We start from the raw sequence: 21,936 nt of genomic DNA, 5'->3' as shown, positions 1-21,936 counted from the left end.
CATTTTTTCTTGCCAGCTATAGTCATTCACAGGTCATAGTGATGCCAAAAAAACTGAGTGATTCCAAAAAAATGCTAAACTTGTACAAATAGACAGTTTCCATATTAGAAAAAAAATTTCCATAGCCCTAAAAAAATCCAACAGATTCCACATGTTCCTAAATTACTTTAGGCTGGCTTCTTATTTAATGATTTCAAGTGAGTTTATTAGATATCATTAGGGTAGGATGTAGAGGAATAATTAAAGTGATGGTCTAGACTAGCAACCTATGTTCTACTATAAAAAAAACACAATGCTGACTAATTAGATAATTTATATGTGACACATGGTCATTTTTCCTTAAATATTGGCTAAAAAATTAAAGATCCAGATTTCATACTTTACATGGGATATAAATACTTTAATACTGAGTCTTTGAATCACAAATGAATAACTTGAAATGTGCTTAAAATGTATTTCATGTAACCCGTATGTGACTCAATCACAGTATTACTATAAGCTATTCATGCAGAAACAAAAAAAAAATCTAAACACTTGAAGTCATGTCTCTTGAGAAGTCATGACCCAAAAGGGTATTCTATGCAGCAAAACAAACAGGCTGTAATTCTCTGAGTACTTTTCAATACTCCAGAAGGAATTTAGAAGTCTTTTATATTGCTGCATTAACGGATGTTCCTTGAAGAACCTGTAACTCTGGTGAGTTCTCTCTTCTCTACATCTATCTTTTTGCTTTTCATAATGATAGCCACACTGACATAGAAGTTTTATATTTTACATGTGCCCAAATGAAGGTTAAATGAAAATTGTAAAAGAGAATTAATCCTAAAATACAAAAAAAAATGTGTTATTCCTTTCAGGAAAGGGAAACAAACTAAATTGTAAAATGTATTCCATGTTGAAAAGAGAAGAAAAAAAAAGAATCAGCTGTAGAGCCTTCTTCTTACCCGAAGAACCTAACACAGCTACCTACTTAAAATTCTGAGATACTGACAATGAGGGTGATTTTCTAATGAAGAGAAAATGAATTTGCTTGAGTGTTTATTTGTGTGTAAAAGAACTCTTGCTTTCTATCTAGCTGTGTGTGCAGGAAGCAACAGAGAGTCATGCCAGCTGTCAACACCTCCAGCCTCCGTCCAGCAGTGTTCATTTTGATGGGATTTCCTGGGATCGAGCACCTGCAGCACTGGCTGTCTGTCCCTTTCACTGTCCTCTACATCACTGCTCTTGTAGCTAACAGCATCCTAATACTAGTGATCAGACTAGAGAAGAGTCTGCACTCTCCCATGTACCTTTTCCTTTGCATGCTGGCAATGGTGGACATCGGTTTATGCACAACTACTTTACCAAAAGTGCTGGAAGTGCTTTGGCTCGACAACAAGGACATTTCATTTGAAGGCTGTTTTATTCAGATGTTCTTCATTTATGTTTTTGTAACATTAGAATCCTCAATTCTGTTGATGATGGCTTATGACCGATACATTGCCATTTATAACCCTTTACGCTACACAGCAATGCTATCAAAAACACTCATTGGTAAGGTATTTGTGGGTCTTTTAATCAGAGATGTCGTTTTAACTGGGCTCGTACCAATATTAGCATCCAGATTGCCTTATTGTTCTTCTAATATTATCCCCCATTGCTACTGTGACCACATGGCTGTAGCAAAACTGGCCTGTGCTAATATAACCATGAACAGTCACTACGGACTGGCAGCAGCATTTTCCATACTAGGTCTGGATGTAATTTTTATTGCTTCTTCTTACATAATGATACTCAGAGCGGTGTTAAAACTAGGATCAAAAGGAGCTTGCTTAAAAGCTCTGAACACCTGTGGGTCTCACTTGTTTGTTATCTTCTGCTTCTATATAATGTGTCTACTTAATTATGTATTGTACAGGCTTGGAAACGGTTTTCCTCCTCATGTTCACAATATGTTCTCAGTCTTGCATCTTCTCATTCCTCCAGTGTTAAACCCCATTGTTTATTCTGTTAGAACAAAGGAAATTCGTCAAGCATTTCTGAAACACTTCCTAAAGAGAAAACTTCACCCTGTCATTGACCACCATTGATTATTTTAATAGTCAAGATAGAAGCCACTGCTATAGACATATCAGGTAATTCCAGACCATTTTGACTAGAATATTGGAGGCAGATAATCTAAAAAAAGTAATGGATTAAGAAAAACAAACATCAACTTCAGTTAGTGAGCAAAATAATGTTTTTACCTTCAGCTATTCTTTATAAACACAAATGCAATATTCATAAATGTAAATAGTGTCTAAACCAAAGTGATGTATTTAATAACATGAATTTGAAACCCGCTTTAAAAAACATATGTCAGCTATGAAGGGCCAAGTGATTTTTGTGTCAGTCTGTGGGTACTGTGGGAGAAACTGCTAATTTTGCTCATCATTAGGTGTTGTTGAAAAGGGTCTTTTCACCAGGTTTATGAGATGTATAAGATGCAGCCATATGTCTGAAAAAAGAAACCTTGCACTTCATATGAGGAGCTTCCCAGGCTACATCATTTCACAGCTGCCTCAGTATATCCTTTGATCATGTTGAATTACTGTGGTTCACAGTGCTGAGGACGGGTGTTGTGTGAGATGATGCCCATAGCTTCATCCGGGGATGCACAACTGGGATCATTAAACAAAAAATATGTTGGATTTTTTGTGCTCTCATTTGTCTCAATTATTTTTGTCGTCTACTGATTAATGTTTAAAGAAATGCAATCTTCTGGCCTATTGTAAATTTCAGAATTAAAGACAAAGGAATGTAAATTGGGATTGTTTGTGACAAGGCTTCTCCATGTGAGGAAACATACAGTAAATAATTATTGTTATAAACGTATGTTAGTTCATACTGTCATTGGTGCATTATGAATTTTTCCTTTACTCAAAACAAAGTTTCTGTGTTTATCTACATCTATAACTTTAAGGGCATCCATATTCTTATTAGCTATTAAACTTGAAGGGGACAGGGCCAGTAATCTGTCTTCCTGAAGACAAAGGAGTTGCATTTTTGAAAGAAAACAGATGTTCTCAGTAGTGATGTCTGTCTGTGTTTTAAACACTGTACACCGTATGTACAGTACAGGACAGTTCTACTACAGATTCTTCTGAAAAAAGTTCTGAAAAGGTTTAATGCATGATCAATTTTATGGTGAATGTTAGCTGAGAAACAAACAACAGAACGTCTGTCATGTAGTTTGTCACATTCATTCAGAAACAGTTTTTTCATCACTTTTAAGGCACGTTTTCTGTTACCATGCTCATTTTCTTAGTAATTGAAATTACTATTCACAGAGAGTGATTTAGAAAAAGGTTGTGCCATAAAACATTGGAATGTATTACAGAAGTTCTTTCTGTCATCATTACTGTGCTACTAATTATCAAAAATATTTTGAAATTCCACATAGAGTTTTTTATATTTAAAACAGAGAGTCAAAATAATTTCCTTGTGAAAGTTCAAGAGGTTTCCTCATGCATGCACTTTAAATAAGCTTTATTTAGTGACTGAAAATCAGTGACATACGTACAGTAACACACCCTGAAATGCAGAAAAAGCTTTTGCTGAATTGCTAAATGTTGAAATATGGTGCTTTAGAAAATGGACAGCTTCTACAAAAAGAGTTTACAGTAAGAAAGTAAGGGACAAACATTTCACATATTCACATGCTATAACTTCACTTAATACATCAATGGAGCATTTTATTTTAAAATGCAACATGATCACTCTGCAGTAATCAGAGAGAGGAAGAAAATAAAAATCAACATGCCTTGGCTTTCCATACAAGCAGATGTGGACCACACAGAGCATGTCCCATTGATAATAAAGAGCGATGTCTATAAAAATACATTAATAGGAAGATTAATGTAGTGGTACTGTTTATTGGTTCTCCCACCTTGCCATGCAGTGGTAGAATACCACATTAAAAAGACCTCCAGAAAAATGTGCATAACTGAAACAAAATCTACAATAACTTGTGCCCTGTGAATTCTTTTTTAAAAATCAGTGTCTAATGAAACACAAAGAACTTCACTTCCTTACTGGTGAGGAACGGATAATGAACACCATACCTTACTGTGTGTTTGACTTGTGCTTAAGGTCCTTCCTTGTCTGATCTATATGAGATCAAATGAATGGAAATCTTCAGACATCATTTTAATGTCATGTTAATTATTTTTGCTTCACACATTACTCACTATGTGAAAAATGAAATGTCTATTCTGTAACCAGATCGAATGCATTACACTGCTACACTATAAGCATACAGTGTTATGCTTATAAAAATATGCATCTTTCAAATATAAAACATATATACAAGACAGGCAAAATTTAAGACACTCTATTGCTAAAAAACACCTTCTCCTCTTCAGTGTACACTGCTGCATTACAAAATATCTGCATGTGGCAGATCGATGACACTGGTTACAGTATACAGTATGTGCACAATACATGCCCCAGCTTTGAAAACAAGCACTAATTGAGCTTTAATCTGAAAATTATTAAGAGCAGCTCTGTGTTGCTTCTTGTACTTGTTTACGTTATGTAGATACTACTGATTCATCTTCATGCATGATATATCTGAGGTTATTAACATTCATGGTGAGTATTTTTCAAAACACTAGAGTCGGCCTCCTGTGAAATGTCTTGAACCAAAACAAATAAGATGCAGCCAAAGCAATGAAAGAACAAATTAATCCTCAGAGTATTTTCTGAGATGTCATAAATAACCTACAGTGTTCACTCTCCGTGGCAGAGCAACCCAGACCCACTTGTGAAGATCCAGTGAAATACAGGGCACGTCTCATTTTGGTGAGATCTCTTTAATTTCTCGAGAAACCATTACATGGTAAAATGTGTTGTGATGCTTAAAAATAATGCAAATAAAACTTACAATAAACAGTGACTTTTATTATTAAGAGAAATAATTTGTTTTAAGCTTCAAATGCTTATTTGTGTGTAAAAGAACTCTTGCTTTCTATCTAGCTGTGTGTATAGGAAGCAACAGAGAGTCATGCCAGCTGTCAACACCTCCAGCCTCCGTCCAGCAGTGTTCATTTTGATGGGATTTCCTGGGATCGAGCACCTGCAGCACTGGCTGTCTGTCCCTTTCACTGTCCTCTTCATCACAGCTCTCACAGCAAACAGCATCCTAATACTAGTGATCAGACTAGAGAAGAGTCTGCACTCTCCCATGTACCTTTTCCTTTGCATGCTGGCAATGGTGGACATCGGTTTATGCACAACTACTTTACCAAAAGTGCTGGAAGTGCTTTGGCTCGACAACAAGGACATTTCATTTGAAGGCTGTTTTATTCAGATGTTCTTCATTTATGTTTTTGTAACATTAGAATCCTCAATTCTGTTGATGATGGCTTATGACCGATACATTGCCATTTATAACCCTTTACGCTACACAGCAATGCTATCAAAAACACTCATTGGTAAGGTATTTGTGGGTCTTTTAATCAGAGATGTTGTTTTAACTGGGCTCATACCAATATTAGCATCCAGATTGCCTTATTGTTCTTCTAATATTATCCCCCATTGCTACTGTGACCACATGGCTGTAGCAAAACTGGCCTGTGCTAATATAACTATGAACAGTTATTATGGACTGTTTGTGGCATTTTCCATATTAGGTCTGGATGTGATTTTTATAGCCTGTTCTTACACAATGATACTCAGAGCGGTGTTAAAACTAGGATCAAAAGGGGCTTGCTTAAAAGCTCTGAACACCTGTGGGTCTCACTTGTTTGTTATCTTCTGCTTCTATATAATGTCTCTGCTTAATTATTTATTGTACAGGTTTGGAAACGGTTTTCCTCCCCATGTTCACAATATTTTCTCAGTCTTGTATCTTCTCATTCCTCCAGTGTTAAACCCCATTGTTTATTCTGTTAGAACAAAGGAAATTCGTCAAGCATTTCTGAACAACCTCCTAAAGAGAAAACTTCACCCTGTCATGTGAAGTTTCGGTTATTTTAATATTTAAGATTGAAGGCACTGCTATAGATATACCGTATCAGGTAATTTCAGAGCATTTTGACTAGAATCCTGACAGTTAATAATCTAAAAGTTAATTGATTAAGAAGAAGCATATACCAGCTTAAAACCTTAATGTGCCCTTCAATTATGTGACCAAAATAACGTTTTTACTGCAGTTGAAAAACATAAATGAAATATTCACAAACTGAATGAGAATAGTGCAGTGATGTACACTATTAGAGCAGTGATATATGCAATACATTGTAGAATAAAACATACTGTACATAAACAAAATATAAATATAGAAGAATATATACAGTATATATAGTAGAGGTGTTGTTGAAAAGGATCTTTTCACCAGGTTTATGAGATGTATAAGATGCAGCCATATGTCTGAAAAAAGAAACCTTGCACTTCATATGAGGAGCTACGTAATTTTACAGCTGCCTCAGTATATCCTTTGAGCATGTTGAATTACTGTGGTTCACAGTGCTGAGGTCAGGTGTTGTGTGAGATGATGCCCATAGCTTTGGGGTTCATCCAGTGGTGCACAACTGTAATCATGAAACAAAACATACATTGAATTTTTGTGCTCTCATTTGTGTAAATTATTTTTGTCATATACTTTTTAATGTTTAAAGTATTGCAATCTTCCAGCCCTTTGTAGATTTCAGAATTAAAGACAGAGGAATGTAAACAGGGATTGTTTGTAACAAGGCTTACCTGTGTGAAGAAAATTAAATATAAAATATTATAAACTTACGTAAGTTCAAACTGTCATTGGTGCATTATGAATTTTTCCATTACTCAAAATAAAGTTTCTGTGTTTATCTACATCTTTTACTTTATGGGCATCCATATTCTTATCAGCTATTAAACCTGAAGGGGACAGGGTCACTAATCTGTCTTCCTGAAGACAAAGGAGTTGCATTTCTTGAAAGAAAACAGATGTTCTCAGTAGTGATGTCTGTCTGTGTTTTAAACACTGTACACCGTGTGTACAGTACAGGAAAGTTCTACTACAGATTCTTCTGAAAAAAGTTCTGAAAAGGTTTAATGCATGATCAATTTTATGTTAGTTCAGAAACAAAGAACAGAACGTCTGTAATGTAGTTTGTCACATTCATTCAGAAACAGTATTTTCATCAATTTTAAGGCATGTTTTCTGTTACCATGCTTATCTGCCATAGTAATTGAAATCATTTTGAAATAGTTTCCACAGAAAGGGAAGGGCGATTCAAAAAACGGATGTGCCATAAAACATGTTGGAATGTATTACAGAAGTCCTTTCTGTTGTCTTGTGTCCTGCTACTACAGTAATTATCAAAAATGTTTTGAAATTCCATGTGGAGTTTTTTAAATTTGATTTAAACAGAGAATCAAAACAATTTCTTTGTGAAAATCCAATAGTTTCCTCACGCATACACTGTAAATATTTTTAAGTGAACGCTGAGGATGAAGAATATTGAAGAGCAGTGACAGCTATGGACCCTGAGCACTCTGTACTAATCAGAGAGGAAGAAATTAGACATCAGCATGCCTTAGCCTTCAATATAACAGCAGTTGTTGACCACGCAGAGTGTTCCCCATTGGTAACAAACCAATGTCAATGCCTATAAAAATGCATTAAAAGGAAGATTAATGTAGTAGTATTGTTTATTGGTTCTCCCATCTTGCCATGCAGTGGTAGAATACCACATTAAAAAGACCACAAGTAAATGTGCATAACTGAAACAAAAGCTACAGTAATTTGTGCCCTGAGTCACTGGGATTTAAAAAATAAATCAGTGTCAAAGATGACTCTAATGGAACACAAAGAAGTTCACTGCCTGCACTGCACCTTGTCAGACCTTGCACACCTACAGTACGTGATTCTGTCTTCTGATGCCTTCCCAGTGTACAGTGTATCCTGCTCAGAAAGATGACCTTTCCACTCTGTGCAATAGGATTGTGGTTTCTGTTCATCAGCTTGATAAGTGTGTATCTGTGGTTGCTGAATACTGGATAATGAAAACAAACCATACATTACTGTGTGTTTAACTTGTGCTTGAGGTAGTCCCTGATCTACCCCTGATCTTGTCTGATGGATATGACAGGATATGACTGAAAATCTTAAAACATAATTTTAATGTCATGTGTATAATTTTTGCTTCACACACCTACTATATAGAAAATAAGGTGTCTAGGCTTTAACCAGATCCAATTCATTACACTGCTACAGAGTGTGCTTATAAGATTATGCATTTTTCAGACATGAGATCTGTACAAGAAAGGCAAGATTTAAGACTCTATTGTTAAAAAAACACCTTCTCTTCTTCAGAGTACACTGTTTGCTGCATTACAAATCCTGTCCGTGACAGATCGAACGCACTGGTTGCAGTGTATATTTGCGCATTACATGTTCCAGCTTTAAAAAAATAGGCAGAAATTGAGCCTTAATCTAAAAATGAATAGGAGCAGCTCTGTATTGCTTTTTGCACTATATACAGTAAATGTTATCTGTGGATACGCGTGATTCATCTTCATACATTACATATCTAAGGTTATTAACATTCAAGGTAAGTTTTTTTTGAAACACTAGAGTCGCCCTCCTGTGAATTGTCTTGAACCAAAGCAAATTAGATGCGGCCAAAGCAATGAAAGAACAAATTAATCCTCAGAGTATTTTCTCGGATGTCATAAATAACTTAGTGTTCACTCGCCATTGAAGAGAACCCCATACGCAGCTGTGAAGATCCAGTGAAGTACTTGTCCTTTTGGTGAGATTTTCTAATTTCTCAAAAAATGTTGACATGGTAACATGTGCCGTGCTGCTCAAAAATAATGGAAATAAAACTTATAACAGTGACTTAAATTATTAAGGGAAAGAATTTGTCTCAAGCTTCAAGTGTTTTTTTTGTGTGTAAACAAACTCTTGCTTTCTATCTAGCTGTGTGTACAGGAAGCAACAGAGAGCCATGCCAGCTGTCAACACCTCCAGCCTCCGTCCAGCAGTGTTCATTTTGATGGGATTTCCTGGGATCGAGAACCTGCAGCACTGGCTGTCTGTCCCTTTCACTGTCCTCTACATCACTGCTCTCACAGCTAACAGCATCCTAATACTAGTGATCAGACTAGAGAAGAGTCTGCACTCTCCCATGTACCTTTTCCTTTGCATGCTGGCAATGGTGGACATCGGTTTATGCACAACTACTTTACCAAAAGTGCTGGAAGTGCTTTGGCTCGACAACAAGGACATTTCATTTGAAGGCTGTTTTATTCAGATGTTCTTCATTTATGTTTTTGCAGCACTGGAATCCACAGTTCTAGTGATGATGGCTTATGACCGATACATTGCCATTTATAGCCCTTTACGCTACACAGCAATACTGTCACGGACTCTCATAGCAAAAATTTTAGTTGCGTTTTTAATCAGAGACATAATTTTACCTGGACTGATACCTACATTAGCATCCAGATTGCCTTATTGTTCTTCTAATATTATCCCCCATTGCTACTGTGATCACATGGCTGTAGCAAAACTGGCCTGTGCTAATATAACTATGAACAGTTATTATGGACTGTTTGTGGCATTTTCCATATTAGGTCTGGATGTGATTTTTATTGCTTCTTCTTACATAATGATACTCAGAGCGGTGTTAAAACTAGGATCAAAAGGAGCTTGCTTAAAAGCTCTGAACACCTGTGGGTCTCACTTGTTTGTTATCTTCTGCTTCTATATAATGTCTCTGCTTAATTATTTATTGTACAGGTTTGGAAACGGTTTTCCTCCCCATGTTCACAATATTTTCTCAGTCTTGTATCTTCTCATTCCTCCAGTGTTAAACCCCATTGTTTATTCAGTTAGAACAAAGGAAATTCGTCAAGCATTTCTGAAACACTTCCTAAAGAGAAAACTTCACCCGGTCATGGACCATCATTGATTATTTTAATACTCAAGCTTGAAGCCACTGCTATAGACATATCAGGTAATTCCAGAGCATTTTGACTAGCATATCATGTCAGTAAATAATCTAAAATGGTAATTGATTATGAAAAAAACACCTGCTCAAAACCTTAATGTGCCCATCAGTTATGAGAGCAAAATGTTTTTACCTGTAGCTAGATTTGAACAACATGAATTAAATATTCATAAACTGTAAGAGTAGTTATGTACTGTATGTTATAAAGAATAAAATACACCTTAAAGAAACAAAAAAGCACTATGGGGGGAAAGTGGTTTACTTTTCATTCCTTTTTCATGATTGTGATGAGATGCATGAAATGTAGCCATATGTCTGAAAAAAGAAACCTAGTTCATATTTAAGTGCACTTCATATGAGGACCTTCTCTGGCTAAATAATTTCACAGCTGTCTCAGTATGTCCAATGAGCATGTTGAATTACTGTGGATCACAGTGCTGGGATTATGTACTGTGTTTGAGATATTGTCCCTAGTTTTGGGGTTCATCCAGGGGTTCTCAATTCTTGTCCTCACGAAACAAAATATTTTATGGATTTCTAGTGCTGTCATTTGTGTAAATGATTGTGGTCATCAACAGTTAAATGTCTGAAGAATTGCAAGCTTTCAGCCCTTGATAAAATTCAGAATTAATGACTAATTAATGAGTAATGTGAACAGGGATTATCTGTAGCAAGGCTACTCTGTGTGAGGACATTTAAATAATAAATGTTAAAAACGTTTGTAAATTCAAACTATCATTTTTGTATTGTGTATTTTTTCATTGCTCAAAATAATTTTTATGTGTTTACCTTCAGTATGTAATTAAAAGCAAGAGCGTCCATATTCTTAACAGCCATGAAACTTGAAGGTAGGGGCAGTAATCCCTTTTCCTGAAGACAAAGGCGTTGCATTTTTGTAAAGCAAAGAAAGGTTCTCAGAGGTGATGTCTGTCTATGTTTAAAACACTGCACACGGTATGTACAGGAATGTTCTACTACATATTCTTCTGAAAAAGTTCTGAAAATGTTTAATGCTTGATCAATTTTATTACGAATGCGAGATGAGAAATGGACATCAGAACTACTGTCATGTAGTTTGTCACATTTGTACTGAAACTGAATTTTCATTAATTTTAAATCACTGTTACTATTATCAGCTACTGTAGTACTTGAAATCATTTTAAAATGGTCTGCATAGTGAGCAAGGTGTGATTCAGAAATGTGCCATAACACATATGACAGAAGTCCTTTTTGTCATCTTATTACCATTCTACTACAATAATTATCAAACATATTTTGAAATTTCACTTAGAATTTTTTTATTTTGATGTTAAACAGGGCGTAAAAACAATCTCCTTTTAAAAATGCAATAAGTTTTCTCCTGCTTGCCCCTTAAATAAATTTTATTTAGTGACAGCTGAGGATTAAGAATATTGAAAATCAGTGACATGCGGTTACACACCCTGAAATGCAGAGGAATCTTTTCCTGAAATGCTATAAGTATAAATGTGATACTTTAGAAAATAAACAGCTTTTACAAATAATGTTTACAGTTCAAAATGTCAATAAGAGACAAACATTTCACATATTTACATGCTTAAACTATATTTTATACATCAAGTTCTGCTTTTATTTAAGCAATATGTAGATGAAGTCTGGGTTTAATAAAAATTGTATCAGTAAATTGCAAGATTCCTTGATGACTTTTAGGAACAAATAAACATAATAATTTACAGTCTCACACACAGAATATACAATATACAATTTGTTAATATAAATGTGTTGACATGACACCAAAACATACATAACAAACAACTTATGTAATAGAATATATTTGAGAAATGATCTGCTATGATACAGAAGTTGATTGTTCATTCAGGAATTCGAAAGATCAGAGTTAATAACTTCAAAGTTAAAATACAATAACGATAACAGTATACAGTGTAGTTCTTAGGTTCTATTAATCCCATATAATTAAATCACATTTATATTCTCAAACACAAGTAACTATGCATTTACTATCATTAAGTAAAAAATAGACATTTGTTTGGAATAATAGTTCAAATCCCGAGAATTATAATGTAAATAAACAAGTTTATACTCAAACTATTCATTGGCCACACTTCCTTGATGAGTTAAACTTCCTGGTGGTAAAACAGAGCTTAGTAGACTGGGCCAACATCCAACTTTGGCAGCCATTTTGTGCTGGGAAGTTCCTGGAGCAGCTTTGCCTTTCTTTGCTGGGCATCTCTGCATCTTTTTGACTTCAGTCTTTAAAAACTTCTTTTGTCTTCTTGGACTGCAGCTGCAACATAGACAAAAGGGAACTCATTTTGTCTCCGGTACAGTTTTTTTTCAGAATATGCCTGGCTATTCTGGATGTTGACAAAAAGAAAGAGTCCAGCTGTCTTATTTTATTGACATGGGTTCAGGAACACATGATTTATTCTGTTTGTTGAAAGGACATCTTGGACAGAATTCTGAGCTTTACTGACTCAGCCATTTGGCCTGGCTTCTTGAAGAAGAGTGCTGACTCAGACTGCTTGTAGTCACTTGGCTGGAAAAGTCAGATAGCCAGTTCAATTGAACAGATATTGAGAAGCCAGTGAGTTAACCAGCAAAAATGAGTTGGGTTACAGATTTTATGGGGTAACATCACAAGTTGGTTATTGACTGGGTTCCTATCAGGTATGGTTTTGGTACCCACCCTGGTGAATACTCATTGGTGGATCTTCCTTTGGGCAATTGACTATAACCATCTCTCTTCTAGACATCCAGGCACCAGCAGTGGATATCCATTATGGGAAGTGCTAGAACGTCGCTGTCCTGAGAAAGATCATTATGCAGAAGACAACTCAGCTCCATAATTTTCCCACATGCAAAAACCACTAGGTCATTCTGTGACTGAGATCACAAAGAGAGGCCTCTTTAGCTACTGTACATTCATGTGCCCTCACACAGAGATAGGCACCAGGCTTCTTGGTCAAGGCACACAAAGATTATTAGAAATGTTTAATAACACTTAATTCTAAGTGAAATAATTGGCCTTGTCCCCTACAAATGCAACATGAGCAATCTATGCTTATCAGAAGAAAATAAACATCAATATGTCTTGGATTTCAACACAACAGCAGATGTTTACCACACAGAGCTTGTCCCGTTGTAATAATAAATAGTAATGTTGTCCATAAAAAACACATTAATAGGAAGATTAATATAGTGATACTGTTTATTGTTTCTCCCACCTTGCCAGGTAATGTTAAAATTGCACACAAAAATGAGCTCAAGTAACTTGTAACTTGTGCTGAGTCATATGGAATTCTTATTTAATAATTAGTGCTTACACTGCACCTTGTCAGGCATTACCTTGTCATTACCTGTGTAATTCTGTCACCTTTGCACAGTCTGTGCTGCTCTAAATATCGACCTTTCCTTTCTATGCTGTAGGATTGTGGTTTCTGTTGATCCGCTTGTTAAGCATGGTGAAGAATGGATAATGAATATCACACTTTACTGTGGGTTTAAGTTGTGATTAAGGTCCTGCCTTGTCTGATCTATATGCCAGCACATGAATGGAAATCTTCAGACATCATTTTTAATGTCATTTGTATTATTTTTGCTTCACACTGTACACGAAAGGCGACATTTCATACATACTTTTGCAAGAAAACAAAATGATCTTCAGAGTACTATAGACTGTTTCTTGCATTACAAAACATTTCAATGTTTCAGACTAAAGACATTATATTTGCAGCAGATATGCCCTAGTTTTGAAAACAAGCAATAATTGAATCTGAATCTGAAAATTAGTAGTAGCAGCTCTCTATTGCTTTTAGCACATGTTTAAGTTATATCTGTGAATACTCATGATTCACCTTCATGCATACATATCTCAGGGTATTAATAATCAAAGTGAGTATTTTTCAAAAGACTGCAGTCAGCCTCCTGTGAAATGTCTTGAACCAAAGCAAATAAGATGCAGCCAAAGCAATGAAAGAACAAATTAATCCTCAGAGTATTTTCTCAGATGTCATAAATAACCTACAGTGTTCACTCTCCGTGGCAGAGCAACCCAGACCCACTTGTGAACTACTTGTCATTTTGGTGAGATTTCTTTTTCAATTAATTAAAAAATACAATTGCACTGTATGGTAACAGGTTGCATTTTGTCAAAGAAAATGAAACTGAATTTTATTATTGAGGAAATTCGTTTATTCCAAGTGCTTATTTGTCTGTTAAAGAGCTCTTGCTTTCTAGCTGTGTGTGCAGGAAGCAACAGAGAGTCATGCCAGCTGTCAACACCTCCAGCCTCCATCCAGCAGTGTTCATTTTGATGGGATTTCCTGGGATCGAGCACCTGCAGCACTGGCTGTCTGTCCCTTTCACTGTCCTCTACATCACTGCTCTTGCAGCTAACAGCATCCTAATACTAGTGATCAGACTAGAGAAGAGTCTGCACTCTCCCATGTACCTTTTCCTTTGCATGCTGGCAATGGTGGACATTGGTTTATGTACAAGTACTATACCAAAAGTGCTGGAAGTGCTTTGGCTCGACAACAAGGACATTTCATTTGAAGGCTGTTTTATTCAGATGTTCTTCATTTATATTTTTGCAGCACTGGAATCCTCAGTTCTAGTGATGATGGCTTATGACCGATACATTGCCATTTACTATCCTTTACGCTATACAGTAATACTGTCACGGACTCTCATAGCAAAAATATTTGTTGCATTTTTAATCAGAAATGTAATTTTACCTGGACTGATACCTACATTAGCATCCAGATTGCCTTATTGTTCTTCTAATATTATCCCCCATTGCTACTGTGATCACATGGCTGTAGTAAAACTGGCCTGTGCTAATATAACTATGAACAGCTATTATGGACTGTTTGTAGCATTTTTTGGATGGGTTATAGATGTGATTTTTATTGCTTCTTCTTACGTAATGATACTCAGAGCGGTGTCAAAACTAGGATCAAAAGCAGCTTGCTTAAAAGCTCTGAACACCTGTGGTTCTCACTTGTTTGTTATCTTCTGCTTCTATATAATGTCTCTGCTTAATTATTTATTGTACAGGTTTGGAAACGGTTTTCCTCCTCATGTTCACAATATTTTCTCAGTGTTGTATCTTCTCATTCCTCCAGTGTTAAACCCCATTGTTTATTCTGTTAGAACAAAGGAAATTCGTCAAGCATTTTTGAAACACTTCCTAAAGAGAAAATGTGTCATGGACCATCATTGATTATTTTGATACACAAGCTTGAAGCCACTGCTATAGACATATCAGGTAATTCCAGACCACTTTGACTAGAATATTGGTAGTAAATAATCTTAAAAAGTAATTGATTATAATAATAATAATAATAATAATAATAATAATAATAATAATAATAATAATAATAATAATAATTGCTTACACTTATATAGCGCTTTTCTGGACACTCTACTCAAAGCGCTATACAGGTAATGGGGACTCCCCTCCACCACCACCAATGTGCAGCATCCACCTGGATGATGCGATGGCAGCCATAGTGCGCCAGAACGCTCATCACACATCAGCTATCAGTGGGGAGGAGTGCAGAGTAATGAAGCCAATTCATAGATGGGAATTATTAGGAGGCCATGATTGGTAAGGGACAATGGGAAATTTGGCCAGGATGCTGGGGTTACACCCCTACTCTTTGCGAGAAACACCCTGGGATTTTTAATGACCACAGAGAGTCAGGACCTCGGTTTTACGTCTCATCTGAAGGACAGCTCCTGTTTACAGTATAGTGTCCCTGTCACTATACTGGGACATTAGGACCCACATGGATCACAGGGTAAGTGCCCCCTGCTGGCCCCACTAAATGAAAAATGAACGCCAACTTCAATTATCTGAGAAAAATAATGTTTTTACCTTCAGCTAAAAAAAAACAAATGAGACATTCATAAATGTAAATAGAGACTTAACCGAAGTGATGTAAATAATAACGTAGAATATGAAACCCACTTTAAAAAACTTACAAGAGCTACAGTATGTAGAGCCAAGTGATTTTTTTGTCAGTCTATGAATTTTGCTATGGGCAATATCACAATTACAAAACGTGTAATAAGTAGGTTTATATCTGATGAAAAAACTCTAGTTCATATTGAAGTGCAGTTGATATGAGGAACTTCTCTGACTACATAATCTCATAGCTGCCTCAGTATATCCTATGAGCATGTTGAATTATTGTGCTGGAGTCATGTACTGTGTTTGAGATAATGCTTTTAGTTTTGTGATTCATCCAGGACTGGTAAACTTCAGGCCTTAGGAACAGAAGATAATATGGATTGTTTGTGTTCACATTTGTGTACATTAAATTTGTCATCAGCTGTTAAACGTTTAAAGAATTGTAATCTTTCAGCAATTCAGGATTAAAGACTGGGGAATATAAACACAAATTGTCTAGAACAACGCTACTATTTTTGAGTAAATTTAAATATAAAATCCCATTAAATTCAAATTTGAATCTTTATACATTTTATATGTGTGCTGTGTACAGTATGTTTTAGTGACTCAAAATATTTTATATCTTTATGCACTGTGCATCTTTTCATTTAGGACCATACTCCTAACAGTCATTAAAATTGAAAGGAGGGGTTATTCATTTGTACTCCTGAAGACAAAGGAACACATTAGGCAAAAACTGTCATGAGTGGTGATGTCTTTCTATTCAGTATATGGTAATCACTATATAGTACATTGCATATAAAGTAATTATTTAATTAATTTAAAAAAAAACAAGTGAAATGTTTGCAGCATTTTACTGTCCAATTATCTGAAACTTCATGAGAGGACTGCTGCAACAGACGTTGTGACACTCATACTGGAACAGTACAGTTTTTTTTTTCAGTTTAAAGTCACATGTTTTCTGTTACCATGCTCAGCTGTTGTAGTAATTGAAATCATTTTTAAAAAGTTTGTATAGAAAGCAAAGTCTGATCAAAGAATAGATGTGCCATAAGAAACTATGGGGTGCACCAAAGAAGTCATTTCTGTCATCTTTTTATTTTGCTAATGATTATCAAACATATTTTGAAAAACCATGTGGAGTTTTTTTTTAATTTGATTTAAAACAGACAGATGATCCACTTTCAGTGTTAAAAAGTACTAAGTTTCCTTATGTATTCACTTTACAGACTTTTTAGTGACACCTGAGAATTATGAAAACCAAATACCAGTGATATACAGTATAACACAGCCTGGAATGCAGAAGAATCCTTCGCTGAATTAGTAATTGTAGAATTGTGGTCTATTTAAAAAAAATCAATAGCCTTTACAAAACCAATTTACAGTTCAAAATATCAATAGGTGATAAGCTGTTTACATATTGTCGCTTTAAAGCTTACTTAATAATCAATTCTTGCTTTTATTTAAGCAATACAACCTGAGGACTCACATATTTTCACATATTCACATGCTATAACTTCACTTAATACATCAATGCAGCATTTTATTTAAGCAATGCAACATGATCACTCTGGAGTAATCAGAGAGAGGAAGAAAATAAAAATCAACATGCCTTGGCTTTCAATACAACAGCAGATGTTTACCAAACAGAGCTTGCCGTATTGGTAATAAACAGTGTGCAGTGTGGTTGTCCATAAAAAATCAATTAATATAAAGATTGATACAGTATAGTGGTACTGTTAATTTGTTCTCCCACCTTGCCATGTAATGGTAAAATTCCACACTGAAAGGGCTCCAAAAAAATGCATAACTGAATGAAAATCTAAAGTAACTTGTGCTCTAGATCAATTTGAATTTTTATCAATCAGTGTCAAAGATGACTCTAATGGAACACAAAGAACTTACACAGCACCTTGTCAGACCTTGCAGACCTGTGTGATTCTGCTCTCTGTTAACTCCCCAGTGCACAGTGTATTCTGCTCATAAAGATGACCTTTCCACTCTGTGCAGTAAGATTGTGCTTTCTGTTCACCAGCTCGTTAAGCATGTACTATATTTGTGATTGGTGAAGAATGGATAATGAAAACAATACCTTACTGTGTGTTTAACTTAAACTTGTAGTCAGTCCTTGTCTGAGTTGTACCACAGCGCAAGAACTGAAATCTTCAGACATCACTCTCATGTTATGTGTAGTATTTTGACTTCTCATGTTATTCACTTCAGTATTCACAAAGGAAAATGCGTTTTCTGGGCTGTAAGTAATTCAGATTCATTACACTGCTAAAGATGATCCCATGTACAGTACTTTTCAAATATAATATAAACTCTACTAGAAAGAAAACCTTGAATCCATAACTTTCTCCTGATTTGAACAGACTATTTGCTGCATTACAAAATAAATCCATGTGGTAAAATACACTGATTACAGTATGTTTGCATGTGTTTGCAAAATGTGCCTCACCTTTAAAAAACAGTAATACTGCTTTTGTCCAAATATTAAAAGGATAATATTGTTGGTGTTGTTAAAATGATATCTGTGGATACTCCTCCTTCATCTTCTTGCTTTACATTCCTGAGAGTATTAACATTCAAGGTAACTGTTTGGGATGATACGAGAGTTGGCCCCTTGTGAAATGTCTTGACGTAAAGCAAATGAGATGCTGCCAAAAAAATTATAGAACAAATCCTGAGAGTATATTCTCAGATATCATAAATAACCTACAATGTTTACTTGCTGTGACTGAGCACCCCAGACGCACTTGTACTTGTGAAAATTCAGGGAGGTACTTGTCATTTTGGTGAGATTTCTTTTTCTAATTTCTCAAGAAACTGTGACATGGTAGCATGTGCTGTGATGCTCAAAATTAATGGAAATAAAACTCATAACAAACAGTGACTTTTATTTTTAAGGGGATGAATGAATTTCATGCTTCAAGTGTTTTTTTTGTGTGTAAAAGAACTCTTGCTTTCTAGCTGTGTGTGCAGGAAGCAACAGAGAGTCATGCCAGCTGTCAACACCTCCAGCCTCCATCCAGCAGTGTTCATTTTGATGGGATTTCCTGGGATCGAGCACCTGCAGCACTGGCTGTCTGTCCCTTTCACTGTCCTCTACATCACTGCTCTCACAGCTAACAGCATCCTAATACTAGTGATCAGACTAGAGAAGAGTCTGCACTCTCCCATGTACCTTTTCCTTTGCATGCTGGCAATGGTGGACATTGGTTTATGCACAAGTACTTTACCAAAATTGCTGGAAGTGCTTTGGCTCGACAACAAGGACATTTCATTTGAAGGCTGTTTTATTCAGATGTTCTTCATTTATATTTTTGCAGCACTGGAATCCTCAGTTCTAGTGATGATGGCTTATGACCGATACATTGCCATTTACTATCCTTTACGTTACACAGCAATACTGTCACAGACTCTTATAGCAAAAATGTTTGTTGCATTTTTAATCAGAGACATAATTTTACCTGGACTGATACCTACATTAGCATCCAGATTGCCTTATTGTTCTTCTAATATTATCCCCCATTGCTACTGTGATCACATGGCTGTTGTGAAACTGGCCTGTGCTAATATAATAATGAACAGTTATTATGGACTGTCAGTGGCATTTTCTATAGCAGGCTTTGATTTTGTACTGATTATCTTTTCTTACATAATGATATTCAGAGCAGTGCTAAAACTTGGATCAAAAGGAGCTCGTTTGAAAGCTCTAAATACTTGTGGTTCTCACTTGGTTGTTATCATGTACTTCTACATTACATCAATATTCAATTATGTGGTTTACAGGTTTGGAAACGAAATTCCTGTTCATGTTCACAATATTTTTTCAGTTTTGTGTCTTCTTATTCCTCCAGTGTTAAACCCTATTGTCTATGCAGTTCGGACAAGAGAAATTCGTCAAGCATTCCAGAAGCACTTCTTAAAGAGGACAGTTATTTTACAACAATTAAGCCTAAAATGAATTTTCACTGATTATTTTAGCAATTATTCCAATGTCGTCTTGCTTGCGTCTGAATTTCACTCCTCTGTGTAAAGAAAACGGTAAGGAATGTTAACAAAACATATATGCATAAACTGTACATATATGCTGAAAACAAAAGTAAATTGTAAAATAAATTGGAATCAGACTTTCTTAACATCAAAATGTGACTCTAAATGGAGATGAGGAGAAATAACCTTTGGTTAATATGAGAACCCAACTTAACATTTAATGGGAAAATAGTGCAGAAGATTAATTGATTTAATATTCTTTCTCTAATTTCTCTAACATCAGCTTGTAAAATCCGGTTTAAATTCTGACTATATTATGAATTCTTAAAACACACATCACTATAGTATATTATAATGCAAGAAATGAAGTTTGGATATAATACCAGTTTTAATTATTTTAAGAATGAATATGGCAATAAAGAAAAGGAGAGGTCAAGCTACAGTGTGCAAAAGAAAGTAAATACAGTTGTAAACAAATATTAACTCAAGCAGCTGATTTTAAACCTTGTGTACAACAGAAACATTCATACATGTTCACAATTTTATATGAACGCACTGCATTTCAGGTGTCACCATTTAATGTGGTTAATCTGTGTTTACAGTCAATATTTGTACTCTCCTGTGGTTTAAAATTTCCAGTCTCACAGGCAATGATGTTATGAAGCATTTAAGCAGGGTGATGCGAGTACCTGCTGGCTTCAAACCAGGCTGTGAATGAAACTGAACCCGACTCTCACACACCTTTCTGAAGTAAAGTGAAATTTTCTGCATTGAACTTCTGACCAAAGAAGTTACATTGTATTATATCTGGTGAACACATTTACTACTTTTAATGTTATTGAGAAAAAAATCTAAAATAAATAGAAACATCAAATATAAGACGAGCATCACCCCCCTCATTGTCCCCTACCCATTACTGGTGCCCCCCTAAATAAAATGAAATATGTCCACAAAGACGTTCCTCTTAACTATGCATTGTTCTGTACATATATATTCTGTACATTATGTTCATAGAGATTCATAACTTAAAAAAATGGTAGCATTTCTTGTGCTGTTTGTGTCACTCAGTAAGTTAGTGGTTTGAAACCATTGATCCCGTAGCCTGCACCAGGGATCCTCAATCCTGGTCCTGGAGGGCTGCTGTGTTTACAGGTTTGAGTGCAGCTGGGGTCCTCCTGGCTACATTATACCAGTTTAACAGCTTCTTTCTGCTCTTTATGATGGTACAGTATGATGCTTAGAACAGACCTGGAAAATCTGCAGACACACTGATTCTCCAGGGCCAGAATTGGGAACCCCTGGCCTACACAGTCTTTTAACAAATCTATGACAATAAAACAAAACGAATGCCTACATCTTAATTAGTAATGTCAGGTGATTAAAGACCATTAGAATCGTTGCACAACAAGAAGAGGCCTTTCAGCCCATTAGCTTGTGTGGTTGCTAGGATGTAATTGATCTAAAGATCTCATCTACGGTAGCAATGTCTTCAAAGGACCAGGATGACATCCTCAACAATATAACTCAGTAGTTTGCTGGAGACTCTCATATCTAAGAAGGTGTTAATGTGTCACAAGTGAGAATGCTGACAATATTGGCAACCAAAAGTCTACATTTAAAAAAGTGGTGAGATCCAACACGTGCAAAAACTGGAAGCTTGGGTTTAGACTAAAGCCTCACCTTTCTGAAACATGTCTAGCAAGAGAAAGAAAATGTGTAAAAATGCTTAAGTATTCCCAAACAAATAATTGATTTTACATCCTTTCACATTATTAATAAACAACCACAGTCTGAATAGTTAGCAGGGCCTGTAGGTTGCTTATACTCTAGCCAACCTGGTAGAGTGGCTCTATATTAATTACTAATGCATCGTTATAAAATGCAAAGAACTCAACACAACGTTCATAAGCACATGGCTACATCTCACACCTCCCTGTGATTCTACATCAAGGCTTCTGTCAGCGGACACCTGCACATAAAATACCATTTCTAGTGTGTGTAGGAAAATCACACTTTCTAATCATCAACTTGTACAGCAATGGTGACTAGTGTTGAGCTGTT

The 21,936-nt window shown here is 35.7% G+C and overlaps 5 protein-coding genes across 5 annotated transcripts; all 5 read left to right on the top strand.

Annotated features, from left to right (window-relative positions):
• The first annotated feature begins 1,091 nt into the window (after positions 1-1,091).
• On the top strand, positions 1,092-2,636 carry LOC138239108 (olfactory receptor 52E4-like). Its single transcript, XM_069189744.1, has one exon. The coding sequence runs from the start codon at positions 1,104-1,106 to the stop codon at positions 2,067-2,069; it is 966 nt and encodes a 321-aa protein (XP_069045845.1). The 5' UTR covers positions 1,092-1,103; the 3' UTR covers positions 2,070-2,636.
• Positions 2,637-5,011: 2,375 nt separating this feature from the next.
• Positions 5,012-5,980, top strand: LOC138239264 (olfactory receptor 52D1-like). Its single transcript, XM_069190798.1, has one exon. It carries the CDS (start codon positions 5,024-5,026, stop codon positions 5,978-5,980), a length of 957 nt encoding a protein of 318 aa, XP_069046899.1. The 5' UTR covers positions 5,012-5,023.
• Positions 5,981-8,954: 2,974 nt separating this feature from the next.
• On the top strand, positions 8,955-9,920 carry LOC138239263 (olfactory receptor 52E4-like). The gene has a single exon (XM_069190796.1). The coding sequence runs from the start codon at positions 8,955-8,957 to the stop codon at positions 9,918-9,920; it is 966 nt and encodes a 321-aa protein (XP_069046897.1).
• Positions 9,921-14,223: 4,303 nt separating this feature from the next.
• On the top strand, positions 14,224-15,183 carry LOC138239262 (olfactory receptor 52E4-like). Its single transcript, XM_069190795.1, has one exon. The coding sequence runs from the start codon at positions 14,224-14,226 to the stop codon at positions 15,181-15,183; it is 960 nt and encodes a 319-aa protein (XP_069046896.1).
• A 3,694-nt stretch (positions 15,184-18,877) lies between these two features.
• On the top strand, positions 18,878-19,846 carry LOC102691191 (olfactory receptor 52E8-like). Its single transcript, XM_006627971.2, has one exon. The coding sequence runs from the start codon at positions 18,878-18,880 to the stop codon at positions 19,844-19,846; it is 969 nt and encodes a 322-aa protein (XP_006628034.2).
• Positions 19,847-21,936: the final 2,090 nt, after the last annotated feature.

This window comes from Lepisosteus oculatus, chromosome 5 (assembly GCF_040954835.1).
Source record: "Lepisosteus oculatus isolate fLepOcu1 chromosome 5, fLepOcu1.hap2, whole genome shotgun sequence".
NCBI lineage: Eukaryota > Metazoa > Chordata > Actinopteri > Semionotiformes > Lepisosteidae > Lepisosteus > Lepisosteus oculatus.
The sequence above is the reverse complement of the archived record's forward strand: the minus strand, read 5'-3'. Positions and strand labels throughout refer to the sequence as shown.